The 27,278-nt window shown below is 37.8% G+C and overlaps 1 protein-coding gene across 12 annotated transcripts in view; it reads right to left on the reverse strand.

Moving 5' to 3' along the window:
• Positions 1-5,606: 5,606 nt before the first annotated feature.
• Positions 5,607-27,278, reverse strand: part of APC (APC regulator of WNT signaling pathway) — a 139,287-nt gene continuing 117,615 nt past the window's right edge. For 8 of the 12 annotated variants that reach the window (XM_060093254.1, XM_060093247.1, XM_060093249.1 and 5 more), the window contains 7 exons: positions 26,414-26,509; positions 25,068-25,121; positions 21,221-21,360; positions 20,566-20,643; positions 20,160-20,276; positions 15,156-15,370; positions 5,607-13,121 (listed from right to left, as the gene is read on the reverse strand). In XM_060093254.1, the coding sequence (XP_059949237.1) occupies positions 6,536-13,121; positions 15,156-15,370; positions 20,160-20,276; positions 20,566-20,643; positions 21,221-21,360; positions 25,068-25,121; positions 26,414-26,509 (7,286 nt within the window). In that variant the 3' untranslated portion in view covers positions 5,607-6,535. The remainder of the gene's footprint in view (positions 13,122-15,155; positions 15,371-20,159; positions 20,277-20,565; positions 20,644-21,220; positions 21,361-25,067; positions 25,122-26,413; positions 26,510-27,278) is intronic. The other 4 variants (XM_060093256.1, XM_060093251.1, XM_060093250.1 and 1 more) reach the window with 1 other exon arrangement.

Consider the following 27,278-nt stretch of genomic DNA (forward strand, 5'->3'; position numbering starts at 1 on the left):
GGAAGGAAGTTGTGGTTTTAAATAATAACTCTCCTTTTGTTTTGTATAGACGAAGTCATCTGTCAAAGACTGACAGTGTCACTGGTTCCATGGTTTTTGTCAGTATCCCTTTGTGTTTGTAATTTTGTTTCATATACTTGATGCTCTATCATTTGATGTTTAAAAAAGTCATAACTGATGTTCACCTTCTTTTCATTATGTTTGATGTCTTTTATCCAGAATTATACTTTGACATAAATTTACCTTTACTGTTTTCTTTGCATTTGCCTGTGCAAAAGTAGTTGTGCTTTTAGTTTTATACATTCTGGAACATTTTTTAAATTAATTAATTTATTTTTTAATTTTTATTTTTTTGGCTTGTTGGGTCTTTGTTGCTGCGCACGGGCTTTCTCTAGGTGTGGCAAGTGGGGGCTACTCCTCGTTGCAGTGCTCGGGCTTCTCATTTGCAGTGGCTTCTCTTGTTGAGCACGGGCTCTAGGTGTGCAGCCTTCAGTAGTTGCAGCACAGGGCCTCCGTAGTTGTGGCACTCGGGCCCTAGAGTGCATGGGCTTCAGTAGTTGTGGCACGTGGGCTCAGTAGTCGTGGCTCGCGCGCTCTAGAGCGCAGGCTCAGTAGTTGTGGTGCATGGGCTTAGTTGCTCCATGGCATGTGGGATCTTCCCAGACCAGGGACTGAACCCGTGTCCCCTTCATTGGCAGGTGGATTCTTAACCACTGTGCCACCAGGGAAGTCCCCATTCTGGATCATTTTAAATGTGTCTTTTACTAATGGCGTATAATTGGAGGATTTTTTTTTTTTTACTTGACTGCAACCTGAGAGTGGTTGTTTTACCATATGTACTCAATCCACTCATTATTTGGTATTACTGTGTCATTTTATGCTTCTTTGTGGCTAATTCTCCCTCTCCCATTCTCTCCATTCTTTGATATCTTGTTCAACTATTCTTAGTTATCTTTGACTAATGATTTGGATGGAAATTTTTCTTTCTTTTTAACATAGGGGTTACCAGTAAATAAAAAAATTGAATTTTTATTTTTCCAAGTTATAAGTATAATAGTATCTTTTGACACTGCCTACTTAAGATTAGAAATTTAGCATGCTTTTATGTCTTCTCTCCCTCATTTCCCAGTTTGGGTTGGAATAATCTGGAATTTAAGATTATTAAAATTATTAAGCATTTCATCTTTTCAGTTTTGAGTTACATGGACATTCATAATGAGATTCATTATCAGATTAACCACAATTATTTACACAATTATTCAAGTTTAAAGGTTTTATTGTTCAAACCATTTCCTTAATAGTTTCCCATTTATTTTAATTGCTTGGGCAGCAAGAATACTATGGTAGAGGTATGTCATGGATTCTGGTTTCCCAGTGCTTTAGAAATGCCCCTCATAGATTTGGAGAATTCATGTCTTATGCATCCTGCTTCCTCAATGGAGAAACCAAACAACCGAGCGTTCCCAGACTCTACAGGCATGTGACAGAGCTTCTGCCAATCATGTCCACCCAAGCAAGACTTCAGTCCAGAAGTGAGCAATGTGAGGAAGCAAGTGCTGCACAGAATCTTAATTTATGGGGAGGGTGGTGTCAGAGGGTTCCAGAGGTTAGGGGCAACAACTTGTTCATTTTGAAGCAGTCTCACAGTATGGTTTGGATATTATTTCCACTGTGGTTTCCAAGTCTGATTTTCTGGCCCTCATACAGCTCCTGTGAGCTACCTAAGATTCCTTAAATGAATGTTTTGTCTTTCAGAGAAGGTTTTGTTGTTAATAACTATAATAAGAATCCCAAATGATACAAATATTCCAGATAAATTAAATGCTAGTTTGGCTGGTTTCAGAATTCTTAGGTAATATTTCCATTTGCTTCCAAATGCTGTATATATTGTTCCATTGCTTTATTTTCCTTTTTTGGCATTTGGTATTGCAAAGAAATCTGATGCCAACCTTTTTTTTTTTTTTTTTGGTAGGCAGCCTATTCCTCTCTCCCCACAGATGATTTTAGAAAGCTTTCTCTATATTAAAAAAAACCAAAAAACCTCACGAAGATGTGTCTAAAGAGTTTTCTGTTAGTTTCAAGTTATTTCAGGAACAAAGTGGGTTTAGAAGTTCATAAATGCCCCAAACACAAGGACAAGTAGAACTAGGCCCCAGAATTGGCAGCGACTGAGGTAACACCAGCAGCTAGTGACTCTTTTCTCTCACTTGCTTTCTATGCCTCCCTCCCATACCTGTTCCTTCTCTCCCTAGTGACCAACTTTCTCTTAGTTTTAGCTTCATGATGCCAATCATAGTGACCTCAGCCTTAACTCTATACGATCTTTCAGTTCCAGCACTCAATCACCAACCAGAAATTTCCTTAGACTCTTATTTAAAATTGGCCCAGTTTTTTTTTTTTTTTTTGACAAGCCTCACAAGTCTTTGGTCACTGGTCAGTTAATGATGAGTCTCCCCTGGGTCAGGCACCTGCCTCTGGTGCAAACAGCCATGGTTGGGGGGAAAGACTGGGTACGGGTTTCAGTGACCAACAGTGAGACTAAGTGTCTGGATTCCAAAAGGTGGTGTAGGTGGGGCAGGTAATGTGTGCAACATTCTCAATAGTTCATTTTTCACTACTGTTGCTTTATATTCAGTGGTCACCTCCACTAGTGTAAAGTTGAGTATTTTTAATTAAAAAAAAGGAACAGTCTCATAACTTCAAGAAAATAAGCAAATAGTCACAGATGTAGAGAGTTATCCTGAATATCAGAAGTGTATTTAGCACCAAGAACATTATACACACAAAAAAAACATACAGGTTGAAAGAAGCATCAGTGGTCTAACAAAAACCAGAATATAGTTTTATAGACCAAAGAACAGAGGAGAATGGCAGGAAAACGACCAGGTGTTTATAGGAGTCAAAGTCAATAGGTTTCAACACTACAAAGTAATATTTAAAAGTCGGCATAATATGAAGGAATTAGAAAGTAAAAAAATGTTATACACTCTATTTCAACCATCAAGACTTTTGAAAAATTATTTTTGTTTGGTAAGTGTGAACGATCTGATTACTGAAATACTCTTCAGCTCTTGGCAATTTTCTTTTTGCATTTGTGGGACTCTGTTCTTTTGCTATCTTAGATACAAGGAACCCCCTGTGATAACATGAATTCAGATACAGTGCAACTGGCTCCCTTCTCCAGCAAGACTCATCCCTTCAGTTAATTAACCTTGTGGTAACTAGTTTATGGAAAAGTTTTTTGACTGTACTTAAGAGTGCAATTTGATTCTTTTGGGCTTATCTTTTATTTCATTATTTCCCTCTCATTAACTTTCCTGTTAGTGCAAGGTTAACTTGTAAAGCTTATTCTCAAATACCAATTTGCCATAGTTAATTGGTTGTTTGTATACTAACAAAACGAGTGCATTTTTCTTTCATCTGAAGTCAATCTGCCTTCACTTCAAAGTTCTCTTTTCCCTTTTCTTGGTGTGTGTCTCTTTTGATCTCTTATTGCAAATCCAAATTAGATATTTGCTGAAATTTTTGCCTTTTTGATAACCATTCCAAAGGGAACATTCGTCAATCCCTCAGACACAGTCATTCTCTTTAGAATTACCTGTTCATTCATGTCTGGCAAATTTGTCTACTATTGGGAGTTGCGATGGGCTCCATCAGATTGTATAGCTCAATATTCAAATCTTTCCTGCCTAAAGGAGAGGGAAGTTTGGTATACTTTCTCATATGTCGAGTCCAGTTGTTGAGAAGAGCAGCTGGAAGTGAAGGCAATCACTCAAGGAGCTTCGCTGTGGTGACACAGGGCAGTGGTTCTCAGAGTGGTTCCCAGACCAACAGCATCAGCATCACCTGAGAACTTGTCAGAACTGCACATTCTTGGGCCCCACTCAGAATCACAAAGTGTGGGTGTGTGTCTTAACAACATTTTTGGTGATTCAAATGCACTCTACTTGTTTTTTTTTTTTAACCACGAAGGACATATATTGAGCATGTTTTCATATTATAATATTACAGAATGTATGGATAAATTTAAAAAATACACACAAACAATAAACAAATGCAGCTTAGATTTGCACTAAGATCAAATGCACTCTAGTTTGAAAACCACTCACTGCCTTAGGAGTGCTGTTTGCTGCAGCCCAAAGATAACAGGGCACTGCCCTACTTCTCTTAACAAGTGTTGCAACTCCACGCTGGGCTCAGCATGCTTGGTATGCCGCTTGTAACAAGCATAAACTGAGAATATTTGGCCTGCTATCACTTATGGCAGCACTCTGTGAAGTTCTAAAAGTAGAATTGAGATTTGCTCCTTTATTAATTCAGAGCCATTATCTCTAACTAGAGGGTCTCATACAGCAACTTTTTCCTCAATGGGCAAAGCAGACTGATTGCACCTTCTCCTAGTAGGCTGTCTACCGGAATTCCTGAATTTTCTGGCATATGGAAGGCACCCTTTTTTCATTTTCAGCATTGTTTTTTTCCCTTCCTTGAGAAAGGTGATTTTATTCTAATTGACTTATATCCCATCTCTTTCCATAAAAGTATTTGAAGTGGTTTATAAAAATTGGCACAAGTAACTCAAAAAAATAGAAAATCAGGACTAAAGGAAAAGGAAAGAAATATGACCTACATCCACGTGTCCCTGTTGGATAAGGCAGCCTTTGAGAAAAACAGAATTATTTAGTGTTATTACTTACAAACCATTTCATTCAGATAAAATTTGACAAAAATTTAAATGTAGATATACTCCAAAGGTCAGTAAATTGAGGTGTTTGCAAAGTGGTGCAATAGAAAGAGTATCGGCTTTGGAGTCAAATGCCTTATTTCAAATCACAGCACTTCTTTACTGGCATGTTAGTAAATGACTTTAAAAAAGTCATGACCTGTAAATGATAAACACAGGTAAGGGTAGATAATTAACTACATGATGTGATTTCAAAGACACCAGGTAGATGTGCTTACTCCTCACCCCCTTTCCCAGCATCCTGCTATATCCAAATACCTTTTCCCTTCCCCCCAACGCAGAGTGCATGAATTTTATTATTAAAAATAAATTTTCATTTATTCAACAAATATGTGAGCATTTATCATCATCCTTACCCTCTGATCATTTAGAACAAATTCTGGGAAGATAATATTAAGTTAGCTTTTTAAATACTTCTATCAGTTTATCTTCCTTCCTGAAGGATTCTCTCCCTGCTGTGTGAGGAAGGGGGAGCTGGAACACATACTCCACAAACCTACCTATCAAAAACAAAGTCTCCCTTAACAGACAGGGGTTTCTAAATAGTCTTTTGAATATCTTAATAGTGTTAAATCTACCTTTGAAGTTCAACATGATTTGCATTTTCTGAGCATGGCAAAGTGCTGATTATAGTTGGTGCTAATCACACAGTGACATTTTTTTTTTCAGGAAAGGTTAAGTGCCAATGCATGGAATGGTTAAATGCCAACAGTCAGCTTCAATTGTTTTTATTACAGTAAGAGGAATTTTACTCTTAATGCATAGAATTTGAAGAAAAAAATTATATAAGCTTTTAAAAGAGGCCCTTTTGACAATTATTAATACAAATGTGAAATAAGACCCTTCAAACAAATACCGATTTCAGTAAGTTTATACATACAGCAATAATTTATTCTTAAATGTTCATTTAGTTTCTGTTGAGACACGATTCGTGTCTCATTAATAAAAGAGCAGCCATCTCACCTCAAATACCAGAATATACAACAAGTTACAGCATAGCAAAAATTCTACCTACTTTCAGATAAAATCTAGTTCAGGTAAAATAGTTTCATTCAATGTTTTACAGCTACACAGATTTTTTGTTTGTTTTGAGCACAAAATAGTGTAAGTTGTTACACTATAGCTATCTATATGAACATCATGTGACCACAGAATTGTTAATCATTACTTCTGAAATTGAACCATCAGTTTCATTCATGCAGTAAAGCAAAGCAGGCTGGGTAAACTTGTTCATCGGGAACCATATTACTGTGAATTTCACAGCCACATGATTATGATGTCAGATGGACTCACAAGGACTAAAACAGAATGGTTTTTGCATAAATACCAATTTCTCCCTGATGTAAGTTTAGTCAGTTTATAATCTAGAAATGATTGATAACAGCAATATATCATATCTTCTATCTGTAGTGTTATTTTAAGACAAGCAATAATCAAAGGATGATGGGATGGGATGCTACTTAAATACATGAAAAACATACTGTACAAATATACTTGGCTTTACCATTTTCTTCCTAACTATCAAGAGTGCCTCCCAAAATATGACCAGTGAAGATGAAGTATACTATCAAATATGGCTTCCAGAACAAAAACCCTCTAACAAGAATCAAACCTATTTACAAAATTTTTCAGTCTTTTAGTTTCATTTGAAACAAAATTTCTTTTTTTGAATTTTATTTTTTATACAGCAGGTTATTAGTTATCTATTTTATACATATTGGTTGAAACAGAATTTCTACATAGCAGTTGTAATTAACACATAACACATTCTTAGTTTCATCATTCCAGCTCTTTTTAAACAGATGTCACAAGGTAAGACCCAGAATGGCGTTTAGGACTTTGAGTTCCACTGGATTCTGTATTGTCAGTTTTTGAATCTCGTTTCTTTGTGTTGTTATTCACTGGTGTTGGGATCTGAGATGGTCGGGCTGAAGTGCTATCTGCGCTGCTTTTCCTTGGGCTTGGGTTGTAATTAAAAGGACTCACTCTGGCAGCAACAGTCCCACTCGGTGAACTGTGCTTGCTTGAGCTGCTAGAACTAAATGGGGTACGTTCAGCTATAGAACTTTCATTAGTCTCTGATGCAGGGACAGGATTACTTTGTCCTGGTTTTGCCTCAGTTCCTTTTTGGTCTGGGGCATCTACCTGAATAAAGGAGTTCAGGCGGTTTTCCAAACCCATGGTGCGTACAGGAGCACTACCATTGCTCACATTTTGTTTTCCCTGATTATCTTTTGAATCTTTAGTGTTTGGGTTTCCCTTTTCTGAAACAGTGTCAATCACTGGGGGAGTATTTCCTGTTGGAGATCTTCCAGATCTAGGGTTGTTAATGGGGCAGTCCTCAATTCTCACCCAAACATCCTCTGTTTTAGAAACAGCAGGTGCCATTTGATAAATCAGAGTCTTTGATTCAGCACCATTTGCAGCACCTGAGGAAGTGGTCTGAGAAGTACTATTGGTGGGAGAAATTTCACTTTCTTTCATTTTTCTCCATGTTCCTTTTGTGGATACTTGGTTTTCTTTAGTTTGTTTGGTTCCTGAAGTAGAGTTCACATGTTTTTCGTCCTCACTTTTTGCTTTTTCACTAGATTCTGATGAAGCAGAAAGAATTGAGGATGAACTTCCAGTTCTCCTCCAAGTGCTTACTCGAGGAAGGGATGATGAGTGTTTGCTGTGCTCACGTTTCCAGGTTCCTGACCTATTGATGGGAAGTCTGGAAGGACTTTCAGAATGAGACCGTGCTATATCATGGCGCTTTACTGGTCTTCCATCATTATACTCTATGGTGGGACTGAGATTAGGTGGGAGTTTTCGCCATCCACCAGCCTGAACAGATGAATGTGTAGACAGAGACATATCAGGAAGGGAAGGACTTAAAATTGGAGTCTGTGCCTGGGACCTAGTGGGAGAATCTGGTCTAGAAGATGGAGAAAGAGATTCAAATGAAGCAGATTCCTCCAATTTTCTTCTTAGGGTTGGGCTTGGAGCTTCTTTGATGAAAGTTGACTGGCGTACTAATACAGGTCTCTCTGACCTATCAGATTCACTTCCACTTGATTTAGTTGAAGACATTCTAGAAAGTTCTACCTTTTTATTGGATCCATTGCTAGTACTCATTTGACTTAGTCCTTTGGAGGCAGATTCACTTCTTGGGATACTACTGACATTTTTGGATAAACCTGTTTGTTTGGTGAGGTTCTGTTGGCTCATCTGTCTGCCAGGAGATGTGTAAGACATTTTCCCAGAACCCGAGGACTTAGTTGAAGCAGTACTAGGGGATGACGTCCTTGGCAGTTGAGATAATTTGTTAGGAGGACTTATTCCATTTCTACCAGGAGAAATTGAGTTTCGCCCTGGAGACTGCATAGGTCTACTTAATGGCTGCTGGGCAGGTCTTGAAGGAGTGGAATCTCTAGATCCTGATCTAGAAGGCCCTTTATTTGACCCAGGTGTCTGGGATGCCTGCCTCGTAACGGGGCTTAATTCTGACTTCACTGATGGCTTGGCTCCTCTGGGGGAAGTGGTAGCTGCCTGACCTTCACTAGGGCTTTTGGAGGCTGGAGTCTTAAGGGGTGGGCCTTTTTTAGAAACTGGACTTGTACTTGAAGAGCTATTCCGAACTCCTGGAATATGAATCATTGTCCTACCTCGAGAGATTGAAGGCATGTTTGTCTGAAGGGGTTGTTTCATTTGGCTTGAAACTTCCGAATTAGATCGAACTTTTCCAGTAATCAAACTTTTATAAACTTTTTTCCCTCCTTTTATTCCTTTATTTTCAGATTCTAACTTCTTAGTTTCCAATGTACTTTTCTCCCCAGGTTTTAGAATTCGTGGGCCTTTATTACTTGCAAAGGGCTTTTCCTCTTGATCAGGTGTAAGATGAAATGGTGATCCCAGAGAGATTCCTGATTTCAGGGAAAGGATGGAATCTGAATCAGACGAAGCTTGTCTAGATAAACACGCGGCAGCAGCAGCTTGATGTAAACTACTTACTATGGAATTTGCACCTTCCTGAATAGCTTTCCAATCGAAATTTTCTGAATCAGGGGATAAACCATGTTCTGAATCTGGTCTCTGTATATCTTTCAAATCAAGTGTCAAATCTTCTGTTAATATGCCACTCATATTTCTGGGACTATGCTTTTCATTATCAGCCTTGAGTCTTGAAGGCTTTTTCTTTTTTGGCATTGCAGAACTTATACATTCCTGCAACAGGTCATCTTCAGAATCAATACTGAGAGAACTGAGAGAACTGTTTCTTGAGAAACAAACAGGGGTATCTTCAACGTGAAATGATTTAGGAGCATAACCTGACGCCTGAGGTTTACTTGGTTCTCCCTGTGAGTCAGGGGGCTCTGTCTCTTTGATAGGTTCATTTTCCTTATTGTTGTTGTTTTCTTGATCAATGTCACTAAGAGAACTTAGAGAGGAATTTCGGGAAAAGCAAACTGGAGTATTTTCAATAGCAAAATTCTGTAATTTCTCATCTGTTGCTGCCCCTCTGTCTGGTATATCTTTGGAGGACTGGGGAAAAGTGGATTGCTTCTGCAGCACGGGTTTAGGCTGACCTCGATTTACTGGATGTTTTGGAACAGCTTGTGTCTTATTAGCTGATTGTTGGTTTGAGGTTAGTTCTGTGTGGTTGGTAACTTTAGCTTCTGATTCCTTATTTTCCTTCCCCTTTCTTAATTCAGCCTTTTCCCTGGAAAGGTCGACATCATCATCATCAAAATCTAGAGAACTCAAAGAATCATTTCGTGAAAAACAGTATGGAGTGCCTTCAATAGGTGTATAATGATGAGGTGAATCAAAAGTAAAACTTCCTCTGGCTCGATCTTCATTATTTGGGACCTTATCATTGAAGTCCTTGGAATTATTTTTCAAGCTCTGTTTCTTTGAATCTTTGTTGTCTGAGAAATTTCTTTCAGCATTTAAATTATTTTTTGAGTCCGTATTTTTTCTTACACGTGTCCTGTATTCAGTATTTTGTGGTATAGGTTTTACTGGTGAAGTAGGTTTCTTTTTCTTACCATCTAATTGATTTTTGTTAGTTCCAGATGAAGACAGAGATGCTTGTTGGACCTGGTCCATTATCTTTTTCACACGGAAAGGCTTGTGACTTTTTCCTTTGGGCATAGCAGAATTAATGCATTCTGCAAGAATATCGCCTTCTTCTGTTTTATTGTCATCCAGTTCAGGTATAGTTACAGATGAGGCTTTCCCTGTTTGAGCCTCATCTGTACTTCTGCCTTCTGTAGGAATGGTGTCTCGTTTTTCAAATTCACCTGACTGTGTTCCTGCTCTAACACCTTCTCCAGCGGCTAACTCATTTGGAGGGGATTCTATCGTTAGATCACTTAGAGATGTAGCTGTGGAAAAGTTTATAGGTGTCCCTTCTACACAATACACCCGAGGCATATCATCTCCTGGTGTAAAACTAACATGCTTTTGTGCTTGTAATCTGGTTTGTGATGGCAGAAGTTTGTACACAGGCAGTTGACTTGGTTTCCTTGCCACAGGTGGAGGTAATTTGGAAGAAGTCTGGGCTGGCTTTTTGGCTTTGCGTGAAGATTTTGTTGGCATGGCAGAAATAATACACTCTTCTAGTATTTCAATATCATCATCATCTGAATCATCTAATAGATCTTTTTCAGAATCAGTGGGTTTTTCTGCCTCTTTTCCCTGGCTTTCATTTGATTCTTCAGGCTGCTCATTTTCTGTTTCATTCCCATTGTCATTTTCCTGAACTGGAGGCATTATTCTTAATTCCACATCTTTCTGAATAAATGGCTCATCGAGGCTCAGAGCACTCAGGCTAGATGAACAAGAAAATCCATCAGGAGTACTTTCTGTGGCAAAATGTAACAAAGCATCAGCATCTGGAAGAACCTGGACCCTCTGTACTGCAGCATTTACAGCAGCTTGCTTAGGGCCACTTTCTCTCTTCTCAGCACTAGGTGCTTTATTTTTAGGTACTTCCTGCTTAGTCTGAGCTGATTGAGGAGGAGGGGGAGGAGGGGTTTTACTTCTGCTTGGTGGCATGGTTTGTCCAGGGCTATCTGGAAGGTCACTGGGGCTTATAATGCCACTCACCATTCCACTGCAGGGTTCACTCTGAACGGAGCTGGCAATCGAACGACTCTCAAAACTATCAAGTGAACTGACAGAAGTACATCTGCTAAACATGAGTGGAGTCTCCTGAACGTAGTGCTCTGGTGGACTTTTAGGTGTCTGAGCACCACTCTTTGATGGAGATTTGGCCCCTGAAGAAAATTCAACAGCTTTGTGCCTGGTTGATTCTGAAGATAAACCAGAAGCCTGGAGTCTGCTGGATTTGGTTCTAATGTGTTGTGACACTGTTGGAACTTCACTCACAGAATCTTCAGTTGATCTAGTTCCACTGTTTTCTTTTATTTCTGCTATTTGTAGGGTATTAGCAGAATCTGCTTCTTGTGTTGTCTGATCACACCCTATTTCATCTTCAGCTGATGATAAAGATGATAATGAACTACATCTTGAAAAACATATTGGGGTATCTTCTACACAGTAAGTCTGTATTGTTTCTTGGTTGATAGAGGGAACTTTGCAAGAGGAAGAGGTGGCTTTTTGGGTCTGACCACTCCTGCTCTGTGCTGAACTTTGATGGAGCTGATTCTGCCTCTTGGCATTAGATGAAGGTGTGGATGTATTCTCACTGCTTGAAGAGATGTGTTCAGTTTTAGTGCTTTGTCCAGATGAATTCTTTGAGAATGAAAATGCTGGTTTCTGTGAAGAAGGAATGTCTGTGGTATATTTTAAACTATAATCAATAGGCTGATCCACATGATGTTTTTCTTCATTATATTTTATGCTATAATTGGTTGGTCTCTCTTCTTCCTCATGTTGCTCTTCCTCAGAGTAACGTTCACTGTAGTTGGTTGGCTTATCATCTTCATAGTCATCTTCCTGACACAAAGACTGATTTACATTTTGATTAATTCCATGATTAGAACCTACTCGATTTGTTTCTGAACCATTGGCTGCTCTTGACCTATATGGGGAAACACATTCTTGCTGTCCAAAATGTGGTTGGAACTTGAGGTGTTTATCATCAGTGCTCTCAGGATATACAGGATAAGTTGTGCTTTGACTCCTTGATTGTCTTTCCTCATTTTGTTTTATTTCATCTTCTATTATATGTTTGGGTCTTGCCCATCTTTCATTCTGTGAAGGACTTTGCCTTCCGGAGTTCAACTGTTCATCAGAATATTTAAGACTATAATTTATTGGTGTATCTAGTTCTCCATCATTATCATCCATATGATTTGCACTATGTATTTTATGGGCTAGATCAGCTGGATACTGACCATAGCTGCAAAATTTACTTTCCTCATCTTCAGAATAGGATTCAACTGAAGGTTTCATTTGACCTCTTTTACCATAACCATCACTACTGCTGACACTATTTAAACTATCATTTGAAGATCTCTTGTATTCTACTTTGGCATATGGCACTGGACATGTCCTGTTTGAGTTTTCTGACTTGGTGAAGTTGTAAGAGTTTGCATGTGTGTGGGCGGTAGAGCTTCTTCTTAGTGCATTCCTCTCATCTGTCCCACAATGCAGTTCTGGGGTAGACCCAGAACTTCTGTCTTCCTGGGAGGTATGAATGGCTGATACTTCTTCCATGACTTTGGCAATTTGGGCTGCAGTGGTAGAAATCTGCAAACCTCGCTTCGAAGAGGTTCCTGGATTTTCTGTTGCTGGGTGGTAGTTGACTAGGCTAATACCTCGTTCTCTCTCCAAACTTCTATCTTTCTCAGAACGAGAACTATCTAAACTTCCCCTTGATGAAGAGGAGCTGGGCAACACTGTAGTATTTAAATATGGTGACAGGACAGTCATGTTCCCAGTATTAAAATTGTCTGACCTATTATCATCATGTCGATTGGTGTCAAAAACATAGTCACTATAGAGATTTTGCTTGTGTCTCTGCTTACTACGATGAGATGCCTTGGGACTTAAATTGTCAATATTGTCAAACGTTTCTGATAAATGCTGAGCATCTAATTCTGCTTCTAGGGCTTTTTGTTTCCTGACATGAAGAGAAGGCAAGCTTGAACCAGGAGACATGATATTGGCATCCTTATACTTTGCAGGTCTATTTGCCATGAGATTCCTTAAAGCTGCAGCACTTCCCATAGCAATCATCTTGTGCTTTGAATGAATGAGGTTCTTGAGCATGCTGACTGCTCCCATGTCCCATAATGCTTCCTGATCTTTAGGATTTCTTGCTGAGAGATTCCACAAGGTTCCGCATGCATTACTGACTATTGTCAAACTGTGAGATTTCAAGTGTTGTAATAAGGTTTGTAAGCAATTATTCTCTCTTAGGATTTGCCTGAAATAAAAATATCACAAAAGTAAGGTAAAAATCTGTTCGTAGAAACAACAAGTAAAAGGACAGAAAACAAATTTAAATCTAAAGATAACTACTAAAGCTTATTAACAACAGGCATAATAAAATTACACCAGATTATACTATAAATTTCAGGCATTGCCCATCTCCTTTTGTTCTTAGTTCATCTAATGTTTATTGTTTTAAAGTACTCATCTGTCAGACTAAAAGAAGTAAAAGCGTTAAGGTTAATCAATTCTGCATTTCCTATTCTTTTTTTTTTTTTTTTTTTTTTTGTGGTATGCGGCCTCTCACTGTTGTGGCCTCTCCCGTTGCGGAGCACAGGCTCCGGATGCGCAGGCCCAGCGGCCATGGCTCACGGGCCCAGCCGCTCCGCGGCATATGGGATCCTCCCAGACTGGGGCACGAACCCGTATCCCCTGCATCGGCAGGCGGACTCTCAACCACTGCACCACCAGGGAGGCCCTGCATTTCCTATTCTGACCCAATAGCTTCAAACACTTTTTCTTGAGTAGATATATTTACTTTATTTACATAGTGACGGAGTTTCTCAGTATGAGGAGTACAGATGTATTATGAAATCTTAAGCTGAACAGGGGCTGTGGTAATTTAATCTCTGGATGGGCACCACAATGTCAATAAACTGAGACATCTCAGAAGAGGTAGACAGAAGAAACTGATTGACAATAGATCTTAACAAAGTCAGGGAGCACACTGTAAGCTCCTAGGTAAGCAGAATGACTTTTAGATAATCTTTCTGCCTCTGGTTTGATTTTGTAATACTACCATTCCCCCTTACAAGCGTTCTCGGGCAAATTGTGTGTAGTCGTTCTTTCTAAAAATAAAGTGAAAGAAAAGTTTTCAAAACATTAACTATAAAAACAAGAGTTAAGAGTCAGCATAATGAATGTTAGGATCTGAAAGAGCTATGGCTTGTTTAAGGCATGGTAAAATTAAGTTTAATGACAGCACAGTTGGCACTGGTGGGCTTTAAAACTGATAGGCGGGCTTCCCTGGTGGCGCAGTGGTTGGGAGTCCGCCTGCCGATGCAGGGGACACGGGTTCATGCCCTGGTCCGGGAAGATCCCACATGCCGCGGAGCGGCTGGGCCCGTGAGCCATGGCCGCTGGGCCTGCGCGTCTGGAGCCTGTGCTCCGCAATGGGAGAGGCCACAACGGTGAGAGACCTGCGTACTGCAAACAAACAAACAAACAAACAAAAGAAACCTGATAGGCAAGGGTGCAGTAAGCTTTACCATGGCGGCTCTCTAGCAGTCCAGTAGACACCTGAGTGCTTACTGAGTCTAAGAGGTCTTCTATGAACAGAAGAAAGGGCTATAAGGCTTGTAGCTGGTGCATCAAAAACTTAAAAGAAAAGATGTTTACATTCTTTTCAAAGCCCTTTTACTAAAGGTACCTCATAGTCTTTTTGAAAATGAGAGAGGAACAATACAGGATAAAATAAATAAATATGCTGTGAAAGATACCCATATTTTTGTTGAGATAATACAGAGCTCAAGTTCTGAAAATATGTGCCTTGTACCTGAGGTGCCTCTTAGGTTTCACAGCTCTAACAGATTGGATGAATGGTGGTTGGCTGAAAAATATTATGATTATTGATGTTATGGCACCACTACAAAAATGTGAACCATTGTACTCTCTGGATCATAACCACAAGGTTTTGTTTTTTATAAACCTCATATTCGTTTAAGCCATGATAACATATAGGAAAGGATTTTCTTCTCTGTAATATTTATGACTTTCATTTTTTCTTCTACACATGGGTTATACCTCTCAAGTATCATTTATTTCTAGACATCTTTATGATACTATGAACTTTTATTAGAATAAATATGTTAATGAATAAATCAGGAATTAATAGTTATATTTTCATTGTCATAAATGTAATTTGGCTTAGAACTTGCATAATTACACAAAACACTGCTTACAGTTGAGTCTTTCTGAGAGTATGAATCTTACAATTTCATTTAAAAGTAATATAAACCCCTGTATTTACCTGTGGTCCTCATTCGTAGCTATCAAGCTGGACACATTCCGTAATATCCCACCTCCACTTTCAATAATAGCTAAAGTATTTGTCTGGCTCCGGTAAGTGAGAGTGCCAACCAAAAATGCAAGCGCACCATCTACGGCACATATATCAGCTTTATTCTCAGTGCAGTGTGCTGACAAATTCCATAAGGCACTCAATACGCTTTTGAGGGTTGATTCCTATCAAGAAACAGAATATGTGTCATCTAATTAGAGTTGGAATTTCCTTCTTAAAATGTCTATGTTTACTTCTATTGAGGAAGCTTTTTTTTTTTTCCTCTTTAGATCTTCCCTGCTGCCCATCCTTCACTGGTAAAGTATTAGGAACTCCTCATTTAGAAAAACTTTCATAAAATACCAAATCGAACTTAAGACAGTGATATCCCCATGAAACAAGCAGAACGCAATATTAAAATAATGGCCTTTATGAACTTTATTCTAAGTGTTTAGATGGTGCACGCATATCTCACAAGAGCTTATATTAGAATATGAAACAGAACTGATGTGCATTCTGAAAGATAGCATTTTCAGGACAAAAGAAGCTAGAGAAAGCCCTCTACATGCCGATATGAAGATATCTAGATGTATCATTAAATGAAAAGAGCAAGTTGCAGAGGAATATGTGCAATCTTGTTTGTATAAAAACACACATATATATTTATGTGTGGTTGATTCAAAAGTAACAATGTAACTTATTAAAAAGAAAGCATACCAGAAAAACTCCGATTTCTTAAAATCCCCAAAGAAACAAAGTAATTGAAAAACCAGAACTCCCTGGTATACAGTATCACAGTAAACTGACAAATTACAAATGCCACAGAAAATACACTGAGTATACAATTAAGGATATTTGGTCAAAACTTGCCATGATCCTGATGTCAGTCTTTCTTTTTACTACAAATTAATCAGGGAACAAACAAACATTCATTAGAGATCTACTCTGTGCCTATCACTATTAGAGGCACTCCAGAAAACATAGCAACTGATACTTGCTTTGAAGGTGCTAACTGTTTACTCTGGGGAAAAAAGAATGCAAAACCATACTTGAAACCAAGGGCTCTAATGGAAAGATTATTACCATCTGAATTTAATTAAATAAGTAAAGTATTTCATGGAGGAGAGCAGCTCTGCAGAAGAAAAGACATGTACATTCAGAGAGAAGGCAGGGGAAGTAGGAGGAAAGGCATGGAAGTGGAAATAAGCAAGGGAGGACTAAAGAACAGAAAGAAGACACAGAGGAAGTCAAAGTCCATGCTGGGGCATTGTGGGAAGTAAGGTCAGAGAGGTAAAAGGCGGCCCTGAATGTCATGGCAAACATTTTGGGCCTAACCCAATAAGTAACTAGCCATTCTATTCTCTTCATCAAGGTATTAAATGAATAAAACAATGTAGGAGCAGGTTTAGATACTACTTATCAGGAAGCAGGGAAGAAGTGCTTTCACCACTGAAGATGTGAAAAGGCTAAGAGCTCAATTTTAATTACATTGTGAATGAGGTAAAGGTGGGACATTCAAAGTATCCTGAGAACAGAAAAAAATGGCAAGAGTTTAGAGGAGTGAGCTAAACTTACAACTGACCTAGAGGTGAGAGCTGAAGGCAGGAAAATAGAAGTTGCTCTTCAAGACTGCCTGTAGAGGGCCAAGGGTCTTGTTTCAAAGAAGCTTTATAGTTAAAGGAGACAAGGAGAAATGATTAGATGTTGGAAGTACAGGTGGTAAAAACAAAGGGAAGAGATTCAGTAAGGAGTGTGATCAAAAAGTATCAAATATAGGTGTAGGTAGAAAAGAAATACCCTAGTTAATCTATAAGTCTAGATTTTGGTAGAAGCAATATTAGAAAGGACTGAAGAAGGTATGGCCAGTTAAGAAATGAAGCAAGTGACTACGTGTTCAGGGTTTTGGTTCTTATAGGAAAAAGAGGAACACTGCAGCAGTTAGAAGAAGCAACAGAGGATTTTTGTTTTCATTTTCAAAATATTGGGCTTCTTACAGATAGCTGAAACATAAAAAAGCCGACTTCTCTACACCCAGTAGAGAAGATATAGAAGACAAGAGTAAGGGACTAACAGCTTTGAGTACATAGCCACGCTTAGGGCACAGAGTGCAGGTGAAGAAAAGATTCTGCTGTGTAGAAGAGTAAGAGCCAGTGAATGATGGTAAAATGATGCAGTACGTGGGGAACATGGAAGGTAGTTTTGGTTCTTGTGGTCATTAGTAGTAAATGAAGTTGACAAGGAAGAGATGACAAATTAAAAAAGAGAAACAGAACGTTCATAATGACGGTTGCACTGAATGTAGAAAAAGAGGGAAAAAATAAATTCTAATACTGCTAACCAGAGCAGGCCCAAACCAGAATTGGATATTATAAATTTCTGATGGGCTACTTTTTCCAAGATTGGGCCTTGCATTAAAAATTTGTAGATGAATTTAGGGAGAAATGGTCTTTAAACTACTACTCTTCCTTTACAAGAACAGGCTATGTCTTTCCATTTATTACAGTCATCTCTTAACGCTTCTCAGTAGGATGTGTCTTTTAATCTAACTTTCTTGGTTTGTAGCAATTAGTTTATATGTAGATCTTTGAGGTCCTTGAGTGACAATAAAATAATGAGCTATTCAGCAGCAATACAAGTTCCCATAATACCTACAAATACATTAAATCTTTCTGAAAACACACAAGCTTGATAAGAAAGGAGTCTTAAAGTGTACATGGGGCTAATTTTTTTGTATAATTTTATTAAGGTATAATTAGAGAACAATAAACTGCACATATTTCAAGTGTGCAATTTGATCATTTTTGATGTGTGTGTATACCAAGATAACATTTATATCACCCCCTCCACTTTCCTCATGCCGCCCGTAATCCAACCCCAACCCCAGGCAACCGCTGTTCTGATTCCTGTCATTGCAGATTATTGAATGTATCAATAGGTCACTTTTTTTTAATAGCCAAATTGTATTCCACAATTTGTTTACCCATTTACCTATTGATGAACAGTGTTATTTTTAGTTTTTGGCTATCACGAATAATCTTTCTGTGAATATTTGTAAGTCTTTGTGTGAATTTAAGTTTTTGTTTCTCCTGGGTGGCCAGGTTGTATGGTAGGTAAATGTTTAATTTTAAAACACTGCCAAATGTTCTCTAAAGTTGGATAGGCATACCTCAGAGATATTGCGGGTTTGGTTCCAGACCATTGCAATAAAGCCAATATCGCAATAAAGCCAAGTCACATCATTTTTTTTTTTTGGTGTGCATATAAAAGTTATGTTTACACTATACTGTAGTGCATATAAAAGTTATGTTTACACTATACTGTAGTCTATTAAGTGTCCAATAGCATTATATATAAAAAAATGTACATACCTTAACTGAAAAATAATGCTGTTGGAAAAATGGCACCGATAGACTTCCTTAATGCAGGGTTGCCACAAACCTTCAATTTATAAAAAATGTAATAACTGCAAAGTGCAATAAAGCGAGGTATGCCTGTACGGCATGTAACATTCCCGCTAGCAGTGTGTGAGAATTCCAGCTGCTCAACATCCTTGACAACGCTTGGCCAATATTTTAAATTTTAACCAAGATAATATCTTTAATGGTATCTCATAGTTTTAATTTGTATTTTCCTGATGACTAACAATGTTGAGTATCTTTTCAAGTGCTTATTGGCTATTCACGTATCTTCTTTTCTGCAGTGTGAGTACAAGTGTTCTGCTGATTCGGTAGTGTTTCAAAGGTATCTTTATGCAGACCCTAAGTATATTTGAGTATTACCTTTTTTCTCAGTTTTGAGATATAGTTGACATGTAACACTGTTTAAAGTATAAAGCATAATGATTTGACTTATAAACATCATGAAATGATGACCACAGTAAGTTTAGTGAACATCTATCATCTCATACATACACAAAATTAAAGAAATAGAAAAAAATTTTTGTTCCTTGTGATGAGAACTCAGGATTTACTCTCAACAATTTTCATATATAATGATACAGCAGTGTTAATAAGATTTATCATACTGTATATTACATCCCTAGTACTTATTTATCTTATAACTGGAAGTTTGTACCTTTTGACCACCTTTGAATATTAACTTTATATCTAGTTATTTAGTTGAATACTTATTTCTAACAATTTTTCAGTTGATTTTCTTGGGTTTTTCTAAAATAATATAATTTAGAAAAAATACATAAGTAAACAAACAAAACATCCCCAGACTCTTCCTTCTCTGAAAAGAAATTTTTTTTTTTTTTTTTGAAAAGGAAATTTTGAAGAGAAAAATACGTAGGCTCTGGATCAAGGAGTTCTGGTTGGGTGAAAGGAAATTCAGATTAGCTAAAAAGACTTGCTTAGTTCCTCTCAAATTTCAATTTAAAAAAAAATTAGCTTAGTTTCTGAAGTAGATATACTATCTGGAGATTATTTCCTTTTGTAAACAAATTATTATTTGAGGGATTTCTCACCTTTGGGTCTGATTACCTCTTGACAGGGTAACTATCAGAATTTGAGGACTCAGGTAGGTTGAGATTTGGGCAGCAAAGAGTTAACACTCAACACCAGTGATTGGCAACTGAGGGTGATTCTGTCCCTTTTCCTTTACAGAGGACATCTGGTAATATGTGGAGATATTTCTGATTGTTATGACTGAGGGGAAGGTGTATTGGCATCTACTGTGCAAAGGCCAGGGATGCTGCTAAACATCCTACAAGGCACAGATCAGTCCTCCAAAACAAAGACTTATCTGGTGCAAGATGTCAACAGTGCTGAGTCTGAAAAACCCTGACTTAATACTGGGCTACCTTGTACAATCTTTTCCGGCTTAATACTTTAGGAGTTTGGAGCAGTCTAAGTCTAGGGATAGGTAAGATAAGAGGGTCAGAAATTAGTGAGTCTCAGGGGTGGGAGACGGCAGCAAAAAAGTATCCAAAGATGAAATCCCTATTGTAATACTAAATGTTTTCAAAAGTACCTTTTTCACTTCCAAAGCACATTCCATCAATGCTTTCACACTTCCAACTTCACGCAAAGTCTTTTTACTATTTACATCTGCTCTCCAAGACAGATTCCTCAAAACACTTGCAATAACCTGCAAATAAATCAATTTTAGAATAATTTGTTTATAAAATTATTCATACTAGTTGCTTTCTTGTTCGTAATGTTAAGAGTAGAAATATATTAATAAATAAATTTCTTCTAAATGCTAATATAGTGCCAAAAGGAATTCCTACAATATAATTATTTTCCTCTATTGTGGTGTTAATGTAGCCACAATTTAAACATGAGATGCTAAACAGTGAGCCACAGCTTAAATGAATCTAAATCAGGGTATTAACCCACTAATAGCCAAGAAAAACATTTGAAATTCTAAGTAGTACCTGCTGTAAGTCCTCACTTTCAGATTTTAGTTGGGCCACAAGTGCTCTCATGCAGCCTTTCATAGAGCATAGTGTAGCCTGTAAAATCAAATATTGCAGAGGGTCAATAATAAGGCAACCTGGAGCCATGCTTTATTTTTGACTAGTAAACTTCAAATTCAGTTTCAGTCGTCTCATTTCAATCCTAACTAATGTTTTACTCATAAAAGAAGTAGAACCAGATTACATAAATGAAAGACAAATACCCTCCTAATCCTTTGGTATTTGTTCTTTTCTTGGCAAACTGGAAAAATAAGGTGAATAAATGATAATAAACAATAAGCAAAGGGTTTTAAAGTCTTTTATTTGGATGGAACCAACACGTGTATAACACTTGCACCAATCATCAAGATTTCCAGATTTTTGCTATCATTCCCAGGAATAGTATTTTAAATGTGATCACATAGATCCACTACTGTGTTCCATCTTTTGCTTTTGTTTAGGCATAAGACAACCAAATGAATAAGGATATGCAGTGAGGTATGAAGTACAGGCTTTTGTTGGTCAGTGTTTAATGAGGAGAGTGACAAAAAGAAAGTCAGTGAAAAGTAGTTTGTATGAAAGTAAAATAACTCACACCAGAGATATCATAAGAAATGGATCTTATAAAACATACCTTGTTGGCTACATCTCCGAAAGTCAAGTTTGTCAAAGCCATTCCTGCATATCGTCTTAAGGTAATACTGTAGTGGTCATTAGTAAGTCCATACATTTCACAGTCCACTTGCAATAATTCTGCAATGGCCTGTAGTCCCCCTAATTTAAAAAGGGCAAGAGGAAAAAGATAATAATCTAAAATAAAACAAATGGGTACCAAGTTTATAAATTATTCGGAAAAAATCTCAAAGAATGAGAATATATAAATTTAATTTTGTCTTTAGAATTATAAGCTACAGAAAATATTATAAAGGACTCTTGTGTAATATACTTATAAAGTACAAGTGACAACTATTCCATTTTCTGCCAGTTTCTCCACCCTCCAGCCCCTTGCCTTACTGAGTGAAATGAACATTATACTCTATTTACTGCACATACACTGTATCTTGTCACGGATGAAGAAGGCTATTTTCTAACACTAGGTCTTCCTGAATGTAAGCAGAAAAAGGTAACTTATTTTTATTATTAGGACTTTACAAACACTCTTCATTGTCACACACTGTGGCCTAATTACTTTAACATATTTTTATCTCCCAAATAATTTTTAGTATCCTTAGGAATACTAAAACTTCTAAATGAAACTGTGCATGAAGCAAAGCTTATTTTTTTATGAAAAAGAATTACCTATTCAACTTATTACTAAGCTCTATAAAACCATTTTTACTTTTTACTTTTTTAATTCTTACTTTTCTTTGATACTTATGAAGTGTCAAATACCAATACTAGGATTTAGTATTTTCTTTCCCCTTGATTCCCACCAATGGGTATACTTAACAACGCCCACAGTGGTCAGCAGTAGGAAGGCAAGGAGGAAAATGAAGGGAAAGGAAAGGAAAAGACATAAAGGAAGGGGTGGTAAAAAGACAAAACAAAACAAAAAGACAAAAGGTGAAGCAAAATGGTGAGGGAGTAAATAAAAAGAAAAATAAAAATGCATATGGAGGTTATTCAAAATATTATTCATCATCAATATTAATCATCATGGGACTGGAGACATTCTTTTGTCAGAGAAGTGGCTTAGACAGAAAAAGAGAAGATGAATATAAACAGGCAATTCTTGGATACTGTAAGTCTAAACAATCAGGTCATTAATCTGAAAGAGGATCGGTACATTTTTGTAAATGATCTAGAAGGGTGTGTATGTAGATGAATCAGCAAGTCTGCAAAATAGACCAAGTTCTATCTTGGGTCAAGAATGCCAGGCCAGGGGATTTAACTCTTGGAACATTTGTGTAAATCTTTACAACTAGCACCAATGACAGATGAGTTTGAATGTAGGTAAGTAAAAATTAATTTGGTTAAGGAAAATCCAAACCGTATTTAGGAAGATTTTCCTCCATCCACCCATGATGATGGGAAGATAAACAGCCAACGAAAAAAACAACCAATGTCTTTATGGAGCTTACAGATTAGAGCAAAGACAGCCATTGAACAACTAATTTAAGTGTACTGGATTGTGTAGAAGCACAGGGCAAGATAACAGGTGAACTTAACCTAGACTGGGAGGATCAAGAAAATGGCTGAGGAAATAATGTTTAACTTGAGACTTAAAGGATGAATGAATATCTAAAAAGGGTGGGGCAGAAACAATAAGGAAGCATCTCAGGCAGATCAAACAGCATGTGCAAGGACTGCTGGGCCTGAAATATACAGCAACAAGGAGAGGGTCACAGGTGACAAAAATGGCTAGAGGCCAGATTATGCAAGACTTTGTGTGCCTCACCAAGGATTTAAGGCAGGGGAAGGAATAATCAGATGTATGTTCTAAACAGATTCCTATGACTGTAGCCTGCAGAATGGATTATGATTGGAAGTGGGGGGACAAGTAAGACAAACTATGGGAGAACAGGAGAGATGACAGAGGCTTGATTGGGGTGGGGATAAAAAGAAGAGCAGTGATATGAGATGTATTTAAGAACCAGAATTAAAGCATTTATGAGATATAGGGGATAAGGAATAGACTAACAGATGTTCTCTAAGATTCTGGCTTCAGCAAGTGGGTTGACTGGAATGTCATTTTCTGAGAAAAGGAACCCTGTAAGAGACAGAGATTTGGGGATGGAGGAGACAACAAACTCAGTTTTTGTCAGCTGAGTCAGAAATGTCTGAAAAATCATCTAGGTGAAGATGTCGAATGAGCAGTTTGAAAAATGTGTGTAAATCTCAGGAGAGAGAACTTGGATTAAGCTGTAAATTTGAAAAACACTGTAAGTGAAGCCATGGAGTAGAGGACACTGCCTAGGGAGAGTAGAAGAAAGCCTAGTACAGAGCTGCAAAAAATTCCACTATTTATTACTTCGGTAAAGAAGAAGGAACCACCGGGAAAAGAACTGAGAGTTTTGACCCAGGAAACAGATCTGGGAGTCATTGTTGACCTGAAGACAGTGGCCTTGTGTACTGAGGAGATCAGCAAAACGCTGAGGATTATAAAGCAGACGATCAAAGCCAAAACAAAACATACTATATGCTTCGTGCCTACATAAAATCCTGCCTGGCACAGGAGTATCTGTGATACTGTTTTAAGAAAGGTGAAATGATCTAAAGAAAATCCCAAGAAGGCACTTGACTACTTTTGTCTGGAAAAACCAAAAATCTTAGGACTTGATTCTGAAAACAAAGATAAAGAAGGATTTGGTCAATGCCAATAAAACCATGAAGAACGTGGCTAATGAAAAAAAGGACATTCAATAAAATTTAGTGTATCAGATAAAAGAGAGAGCCCTTTATGATTTCAGGCAGGTAAAAAGAAAACCTTCAGTGAATTTTAAGGCAAAGAATCTATACATTAAAACTATAAATGGATTCACAAAAATATGATGTGAATTCATGAGCAATACAAAAATAGGTTGCCCTAAGAAATATTAGGATGTTTCAAGGTAATGCAAAGGTCATGAACACATCCTTCCACATTTTCTTGGTGTCTATGTTAGAGAATAGTGGTCCAGATGAACCAAATATTATCTCATATGGTATCTCATAACCTTACAGATAGTAGAGGATCAATGGCTTCAGGTGACATTTAACAAAATCCTTAATTTAAACTTATCAAAAAGAGATAATAGAAAGATGATACTTAATTTTTAAAAAGTATATTACTTTCCTGTTACTTGGTTTAGATAGTCACCATTAGCATGAAACACCTCATTCTAAAATAAATATCAGGGGCTCAGCATCAATATTCTATATATTGGTGTTTCACAAAATTTCCCGATCATAAGAATCACTTGGGCCACTTATTAGATTTGATTCCTAGGTTCCCTCCTCCGGAGATTCTACTTTACTAAGCTTGCTTACCACGCACGGGCCAGAGAAATACATGGTTTGACAACTGCCTCTGGTGATCATTATGATCTAGTTTGGGAAACACTAACGCAAATTAACTATGAATTCCTTAAAAGTCAGGACCACGTCTTAATCATTTTTATACCTAGTGCCTAGCACAGTTTCTGGGACAGAGCTGGGAATTAATGAATGTATACATTACTGATACTATGGTCTAAAACTTGCAATACTAATAGGTGCAAACTTAAATGACCCTAATAGTTGTAGAATTTTCTTCTATGTACAAATGACAGTCCTAGCTGACTGGGCTTAGAAATTTGCCTTCATCCACTTGGGACTTCTTTCCTCCTTATTCCTCACTGTCAGATCCCCTGTGCTGTCTTAATCCATCTCCCCATGGTCCACACACCTTGATCCTTCTTTTGCTCCAATGCAAATTCAGAGGCTAGGAGTGAGAAGAAGGTAATCCCCTGTGGCTATATCCCCAGCAGTCACACCCCCAGAGGCCCCATCCTGCTCCTCACCTGAAAGCCCCTGCCCTAGCTCCTGTGATGAAATGCCCCGGGTAGCCTTCCTACCTGAAGAAGGAAGAGGAACAAATACTGAGTCTAAATTTTACTTGGAAATTCAGATGATTAATGTGTCAGTCCTAGTCTATAGTTCATTGGAACACAGGAACATTTATAAAAAACGTTTGTGGGAGCTTAAAATTGGATTAGTTTTCCCGTTCATTCATTATTTTCCCCATTATTACTAGCATTAAAAAAAACACCCAAACTTAAAATTTCACCAATGCTGAGACAGTACTGAGGAGGGGAGAACTCATAAGCTCATACTCAGTTTCACAGGAGGCTGGGGGCATGGGGGAAGGAAAGAGAATCAAGTGGGCCGACTGCTAGGGCCTGTGGGAAGAAAAGCATGGCTGGAGGGCAGGCAGAAATCACAAAGTACACAGCCTCCCAAAGTGATGACTCTGAAGGAGACAACACTCATTTTTGGCCGTTCAGGTTCTCTGTGTTTAAGAGTGTCATGACTTTGTCACTTCGAAGATAAGTGATGAATGATAATGATGAGGGGTGGCAGGAATACACAGTGGGGGCTTGAATGAAATGTAACATAAATGGCACAAAAAGCAAGGGCACAGCTACACTAAGATGGAAACTCAGTGTATGGTTCTTGCTTGTGGCACGACTAGAGCGATCCAGTTCACATGAGATGGCTCAGCATGATGCAACTTATAAATACCACATGTGCAAAATGAACCTAGAAATCAAAGAAAAACCATTACATGAAAAATGGGGGGCACAAATGCAGGTTATATAAGGTTTAGAGTATGTGAGAACACATACCTAAGAGTAACCCTTCCACAATTAATGGAATGTTTCTAACATAAATCAGAGCATAATGCTTTTCCGTATTAATCAGTTGCAGAGATACCACGCTGCTTATCATGAAAATCCAGTAAAGTACAGATAACCATGAAGATAAATGAGAATCTTAATAATAATTCCTTCTGATGTCTTTCAGAAGTGACTGAGTTCAAGAATAATTACGTAGCCCCACGTCTCAAAACAATTCAAAGTACCCTCCCCATCAACTGTCACCCAGGGGCTACCTTGACAATAGGGGCACGAATGGACCATTTAGTGTTTTTTCCAAACTTTGGCTAAGATTTTAAAAATCCAAGTTAGGTTACAAGGGTAGCAGTTTCTGCCACTTAGGACATTGTCTCCCCTGGAAACCAGAGTATAGTCATTTGCTACAAGGAGGAAGCAGATGGTAATAAAAGTTAGTGGCCTTATATCCTAATTCAACAATGATGAAAAATCTTTAGTATTCTTCTATGGCATTAAGAAACATTTTGTCTTACCAAGTTCATTCATTGCGTGTCTATGCTCCTCATCAAACGAAAGTTTCATTAGAACACACACAGCAGGACAGATTTGATGTTCAACAGGAGCTGGCACTGAAAGATAAAATTGACATAAACCATAATGCTTTGTTTTCTCAAAAGTAGTGACGTTTATTATACTTGAAAAATACTCAGGGCTCACTAATACATCCCTAATGCATAGCAGTTTAGTGAATCAACAAGTATTTGCTAAAAAGATAAATAAATACTACAAACATGGAAAGGAAAACGTAAGGGTTTTTCTTGGTTCCATAAAAATGTCTACCTCTCATCAGCCTTTGACCAAGTCTGCTGGACTAAATCCCATGCAGGTTTATGCTATAATTCAAATAATAACTTAAAAATTATATTGGTGGGCTTCCCTGGTGGCACAGTGGTTGAGAGTCCACCTGCCAATGCAGGGGACACGGGTTCGTGCCCCGGTCCGGGAAGATCCCACATGCCGCGGAGCGGCTGGGCCTGTGAGCCATAGCCACTGAGCCTGCGAGTCCAGAGCCTGTGCTCCGCAACGGTAGAGGCCATAACAGTGAGAGGCCCGTGTACGGAAAAAAAAAAAAAAAAAAAAATATATATATATATATATATATATTGGCTATATGAAATAATAAAAACATTTTGGTATAACACTTTTTATTTACAATCTCTATTTAAACTTAAAGGCATGCGGCTGTATACAAATGTAGTAGAGAAACCTAGTATAAACCTCGTATAGAAAGCTTACTATACAGATACCAGATAGTAAACAAAAATTTAAAGACAAGGTGTCCAAGAAAATGTACCTGCACATTTAATACTACGCACAAAGTTTCAAAACTGTTACTTG

This window comes from Mesoplodon densirostris, chromosome 3, assembly GCF_025265405.1.
Source record: "Mesoplodon densirostris isolate mMesDen1 chromosome 3, mMesDen1 primary haplotype, whole genome shotgun sequence".
In the NCBI taxonomy this organism is placed as follows: Eukaryota; Metazoa; Chordata; class Mammalia; order Artiodactyla; family Ziphiidae; genus Mesoplodon; species Mesoplodon densirostris.